The 6,586-nt window shown below is 43.1% G+C and overlaps 1 protein-coding gene across 1 annotated transcript in view; it reads right to left on the reverse strand.

Annotated features, from left to right (window-relative positions):
- Positions 1-631: 631 nt before the first annotated feature.
- Positions 632-6,586, reverse strand: part of Spats1 (spermatogenesis associated serine rich 1) — a 27,501-nt gene continuing 21,546 nt past the window's right edge. Inside the window, exons 6-8 of the mRNA XM_029470906.1 lie at positions 5,005-5,067; positions 1,637-1,752; positions 632-1,411 (exon numbers count right to left, since the gene is read on the reverse strand). Coding sequence (XP_029326766.1) covers positions 1,383-1,411; positions 1,637-1,752; positions 5,005-5,067 — 208 coding nt within the window. The 3' untranslated portion in view covers positions 632-1,382. The remainder of the gene's footprint in view (positions 1,412-1,636; positions 1,753-5,004; positions 5,068-6,586) is intronic.

The raw sequence follows: 6,586 nt of genomic DNA on the forward strand, positions 1-6,586 counted from the left end.
GTACCCTAAAACGGAAAGCCAAAATAGCCCTGAAATTGCTTCTCATCTGATACAGCAATGAGAAGTGAAAATAATACTGTCCCCAATACAGTAGTGACATTGAAAACTGATAGGACTGACTGGCTGATGGCACACGCCTCTAATCCCAGCACTTGAAAGGCAGAGCCAGGCAGATCTCTTGAGTTCAAGGCCAGCCTGGTCTACAGAGTGAATTCTAGGACGGATAGGACTACATGGAGAAACCCTGTAGGAAGAGTGGGAGAAAATGAAAATTGATAGGCTTTTGATTAGGAAGAGCCTGATGAGAGGTGATCTGGTGTTTACTGTCCCTATGAGAGGTAATGCTGGTTTCAAGGAGTCTTTCGGGAGTGAATTAGATCTTTTGGGGTAGAAAGTGGGTTACTGGGAGCAGGCCTTGTGGCTCTATAGCCTGGTACTTCTCCCTGTTCATATTTGGACTGTAGATACAATGTGAGCAGCCAACCTCCTCCTACTACCACAATGCCTTCCATGCCTGCTGCCATGTCTTCTCCACCGCGGTCGACTGCATCCCTCTGGTAATGGGAAGCAAATTAAACCTTTCCTTCTTTAAGTTGCTTTTGTTAGAGTATTTTTCACAGCAACACACACACACACACACACATACACCACACAAACATAATCCCTGTATCAAAAGGAAAAAAACCTCAGAGATCCAACTTTGCCCCTTCCCCTATATGAGTGCACAGCAGGAAGGCAGTGTCTCTCACCAGATACCAAATCTGCCAGCATCTTGGGCTTGGAATTTCCAGGCTCTAGAACTATAAGAAGGAAATTCTTTTTGTTTATAAGCTACCTGGTCTCTAATATTCCGTAGTAGCAGTCTGAGGAAACAGAAACACTGCCATAATGCCTGCCTGCTACCATTAACCTGCAGTGTCTGAGTAAAACCAAACATGAGCTGTATATTAGTGTCAGTGCTAAATACCAAGCTTGCGTTGGAAGTTTACCCGTGGTGGTTAGAAAATATCCCCCACTTCAAGAGACACATGTTTAAGGTAGTAGGTCTGAAGGTGTAAAGGAGTCTGATGTGTGTCACTGGCTGGCAAGTGGGTCAGCAAATAGAGGGAGAGGAACAAAAGCACGGGCATACATGCTACCATGGGAGAGGCTAGATGAGGGCGCCCAGGTGTCTGCTTTATGATCAGTGCAACTTTTCTACACATCTTGAAAGTTTTCACAGTTGAGTGTTAAACAAGGCCAAACATAGTGATTCCTCATTCGAGTCAAACAAATGGTTTAGGACAGATACAGTGTCAAAAACAAAGAATAAAAACACCCAGCAATGGCAGAGGCTGGCTGGGAGGGCAGTCAGCGAATGCTTGGGGGCTCAATGTCTCTGCTCATTGTTGTCTTGAAAAGTTGGAAGCACCTGTGGATAGAGGTACAGCATTAAAGCCCAACAGCTCTCAAGCGGCACATTCAACCCTCAGAGCACGGTGAGGACCTCTGCCCAGAGGACCTTCTGGAGGCAGAAGGCACACCCACTCCAGGAGACGCCCTGCCACCTCTGAGCTCCACATGAAGCCTCCCAAAGGACTGCTCTTCTGAACTCCTCCAGTTTCTGTAGGTGGTTTTTGAGATTTTGTGAACCTACCAGTGGAGAAGAAGCCATGTAGGAAGGGCATCGGCACCTGCCAGTTGTCAAGCTCCTCGACTTCTTTTATCTCGTTCTTCAAATTGTTGGCTTTTTCCTTCTCCCAGAAAGGCAGACTGCAGGAAGAACACAATCCCACTGATTTTGAACGTTTGCCGTGTTAAATTTACAAACACCATCTATGGGAAAGGCACTGCATGACCACGTGACCATAAAGTGAAACGAGGCCTCCACATTAAGGAGCTGGGGAGATTGTTCAGTGAGTAAAATGATTATGGTTAACCTCAAGGACCTGAGTTCAAAGCCCAGCACCCACACAACAAGGCAGGGTGTGGTCAGCACCTAAAAATAGCACCTAAGGTTTTCCTCTGACCTTGACACACATACATTCCAACACACTGAGTAAACAGAGACAAAAATGTGGTGGCGCACTCCTATAATCCCATTTCTTGGGAGGCAGAGGTAGGCGGATTTCTGAGTTCAAGGCCAGCCTGATCTACAAAGAGAGTTCCAGGACAGCCAGGGCTACACAGAGAAACCCTGTCTCGGAAAAAAAAAAAAAAGTAGATTTAGAAAGACAGACCTAAACACAGAGTGATTCCAAAGCAATAGAATGACCTATGATATATTAGCTAAATGCAAATGGAATAGAACAAGAGTTGTAATCTTTTTAAGTTTTATAACTATATGTATGGGTGTTTTATATGCATCTGCACCATTTCCCATGTAGTGCCCAGAGGCCTAAAGATGGTAGAACCACCAGAACTAGAATTGCTGACGATCATGAGCAGCCCTGTGGGTGCTGAGACTTGAACCCAGGTCCTCTGGAAGAACTCCCAGTGCTCTTAACCACTGAGCCTTCTCTTGAGCCCCAGAGAGTTGTAATCTTAAGATTTATAGATATGGATGAGAGTAATGCAATTGTATAAAGCCTACCCATCCAATAACATGGGAAATAAAAGGCCACCTGCAAATTTGGCTTCATGATTGAGGAAGTGGGCAGTCCAAGTGACAGAGCACAGTGTTCTCAACAAGTCTGAAGAGCCAGAGATATGTCATTAGGAAACCTTAGATGCACAGAAACAGCGGGGCAAAGTTGGGGGCGGGGAGCTACACAGAAAATGAACTTCTGAAATTTGTATACCAGTTCCCTTGAGTGTTGCTGAACGTTAAGACGTTTATTATAGGGTGGGGTGCCACAGGACAATAATGTAGTCTATCATGAGCTGCGCTGGATAGTTTTATGTCATTTTGACACAAGCTAACACCATCTGAGCAGGGAACCTCAAGAAAATGCCTCCATGCTGGGCAGTGGTGCCTTTAATCCCAGCACTTGGGAGGCAGAGGCAGCCTGAGTTTGAGGCCAGCCTGGTCTACAGAGTGAGTTTCAGAACAGCCAGGGCTACACAGAAAAAACCCTATCCCGAAAAACCAAAGAAAAAAGAGAGAGAGAGAAAAGAAAATGCCTCCATAAGATGGAGGTTGTGGGCAGGTCTGTAAGACATTTTCTTAGTTGGTAGCTGATGTGAGAGAGCCTAGCCCATTCTGGGTAGCACCATCCTTGAACTGGTGGGCCTAGGTTCTATAAGAAAGCAGGCTGAGCAAGCTGTGAGAAGCAAGCCAGTAAGCAACACCACTCTATGGCACCGGTCTGCATCTGGTCCTGACTTGATGAACTGTGTGTGATATGGAAGTGTACACCAAATAAGCCGCAAGGTATTGCATTGTTCCCGGCTCTCGCAGAAAACTGAAAAATCCTTCTAAATCCCACCAAAGAAGTGGAAAACGTCATTGATTACTACAAGCATTTGGTAAAGACTCCAAAGGGGGTAGTTAGGTACTCTATAAAACTATCCTTAGAGAAGTCCTAACAACAGTCAAAATATACTCAAGCAGCACACCTTTAACAACTAAAGATCAAGCTGGGCAGTGGTAACACACACTTTCAATCCTAGCAATCAGGAGGCAGAGGTAAGTAAATTACTGAGTTCAAGGCCAGCCTGGTCTACAAATCAAGTTCCAAAACAGCCAGGGCTACACAGAGAAACTCATATATGTGTATGTATGTGTATATATGTATGTATGTGTATATATACATACATACACATACATATATAATACAGTATAGCATAACACAATAGAAAAACCATCCTGCTTGGTATTTTATGATTTATACATACTATTTTCATATATTTATAAGAGGCAGTTTACAAAAACTAAAATGGGTAGGATGGTAAAATTAGGCAGTGGCTAATATTTTGAATATTCTAGAATAATGTTTATTTAAAAAGAAAGTGCAGACACGAGAAGCTTAATTATGTGTTGTAAGGAATAATGAGGCATAATGAAGGCATTAGAGGTGCCAAGTTTAAAATAAAAGGCTTTTATTCCCACCCTGCTCTGAATCCTGGTGTGTGAGACTCGGGAGCATACATGCCTACCTCACCATATTACATGAGACTATTTGTGTTCAAAAAGTGAGAGAGAGAGAAGAGGTAAATAAGTACATAAATTCATGGGCAAAGCAGAAGTTTGGAATTAGGGGGCTGGGAATATAGCTCAGTCGTAGTTAGGCGCATTGGCTGCTCTCCCAGAAGACCCTGGTTTAATGCCTTGCCAGCACCTACACTATGGCTTGAAACCATTTGTAGCTTCAGTTTCAGGGAATCTAAAAGTATCTGGATATCTGGGCACTGGCACGCACATGGTACAAACAAAACACCTCTACACATAATTTTTAATTTAAAAAAAATAAAATCCTATAATCATGGAATTAGGGCCAGTGAGATGGCTCTGTGGATAATAGGGCTTGCTGCCAAGTATGACAGCGTGAGTTCAAGCCTTGAGACCCACATAGTGAAAAGAGAACCAACTCCCTAAGGCGAGGCACATGTGCCTCTATACATGCACACCCTTTTTTCTTAATTTTAGTATAAAAACAAAGGACTAGTATTTCCCTCAAGTACAGGGATGTTCTATTGGCCTTCTGTTTGGTTTTGAAACACTAACCAAGTTCCCCCAGTTGGAATCATTAAATGTGTTTCTTTTCAAGAACACTCTAATATTCTGGAAACAGGGTATCATTGATTTTGCTCCATGTAAACTCCTTTCTCATGCATACCCAAGCACACCATGGCATCTGGCAGTTGGCCAGTGTCATATGTAGAACTTGTCCCCCTCCCGTGGCCAGATGCCACAGACCCTTTGACCTCCATGGGTCTCTCCAACTGTCCACCATATATATTCTGCACTGACCCTGTTGCGGGACACAAAAGGTCCCCATGGTTTCACTGACTGCAGGCCCCCCCATGGGAGAAAAGTGTTTCATTTCCACAGAGGGATCATAAACAACCTGGTGAAAAACTCACTTGGGAATTTTCGGAAGTGGCTCAAGCGGGATAAATGTGTCGAATTTTTTCTCGTAAGGTCCCCTGGGGGGAAAACAAAACAGTAAAAACAATCATAAAATTGCTATGGCTTCTAAAAGCACGGAGAGCAACACATGATCACGTCCAGAACGTGTCCTATTTTCTGGTATCAGTTCTCAAACGTGAGCTTCAAGACTACAGAGAACAATGTTTCATCAAAATCATCGACTCCCGGGGCTGGTGAGATGGCTCAGTGGGTAAGAGCACCCGACTGCTCTTCCAAAGGTCCAGAGTTCAAATCCCAGCAACCACATGGTGGCTCACAACCATCTACAACGAGATCTGGTGCCCTCTTCTGGAGTGTCTGAAGACAGCTACAGTGAGTGTACTTACATATAATAAATAAATAAATCTTAAAAAAAAAAAAAAAATCATCGACTCCCACCAGACGGGTTTTCTAGATATTTTCAATATAATACAACCACTGTTTGTTCTTTCAGTTGAATGACTCTTCTCTCTAATCATATTGTTCTAAGTTTGCCCCTACCTTTAAAGTCAACCCACAAACTAATCACTAGCAATCAGACTTGGTGCGAAAGCTCCGAAGTCCACGAGTGTGTGGTAACAGACATCAAGCAAAATGAGTAACTACTATTTGTGGCTTTACCAGGTTTTAAAAGGATAATGTAATGGGTTTTGTGACATTCCCATACGTGTATATTAATGGAGTTAACTCATATGCATCCCCCACTGCCCTCCTCACTATTGCAGTTCTTCCCCAAAGAGTCTCCCTCCCAGTGACATTATGTGTGTCTGTATATTTGTGTGTATGTGTGTGTGAATATGTGTGTGTGTGTATATATGTGTGTGTGATGTGTGTATATGAGTGTGTGATGTGTATATGTGTGTGTATGTGTATATATGTATGTATGTGATGTGTGTGTGTGATTGTGTGTGTGTGTGTGTATATGAGTGTGTGATGTGTATATGTGTGTGTATGTGTATATATGTATGTATGTGATGTGTGTGTGTGATGCATGTGTGTGTGTGTATATGAGTGTGTGATGTGTGTATATGAGTGTGTGATGTGTATATGTGTGTGTATGTGTATATATGTATGTATGTGATGTGTGTGTGTGATGCATGTGTGTGTGTATATGAGTGTGTGATGTGTGTATATGAGTGTGTGATGTGTATATGTGTGTGTATGTGTATATATGTATGTATGTGATGTGTGTGTGTGATGCATGTGTGTGTGTGTATATGAGTGTGTGATGTGTATATGTGTGTATATATATGTGTGTGTGTGTGTGTGTGGTGTGTGTGTGTGTTTAAAGTATGGTGCCTTTTTTGTGGTACTGGGAGTTAATACTAAAGCCTTGTACATCAAAGCAAGTTCACCACCAATGAATTATATCCTCAGCCTTCCTTGTATCTTATAGGCACAAAGTAAGTAAATATGAACTCTTTAAGGGATTTTTGCATCCTATCTCACTGCTACCCACCCCTTTAAAAATAGTTCCTAGCCGGGCGTGGTGGCGCACGCCTTTAATCCCAGCACTTGGGAGGTAGAGGCAGGCGG

Source organism: Mus caroli, chromosome 17 (assembly GCF_900094665.2).
Source record: "Mus caroli chromosome 17, CAROLI_EIJ_v1.1, whole genome shotgun sequence".
NCBI classification, from domain to species: domain Eukaryota; kingdom Metazoa; phylum Chordata; class Mammalia; order Rodentia; family Muridae; genus Mus; species Mus caroli.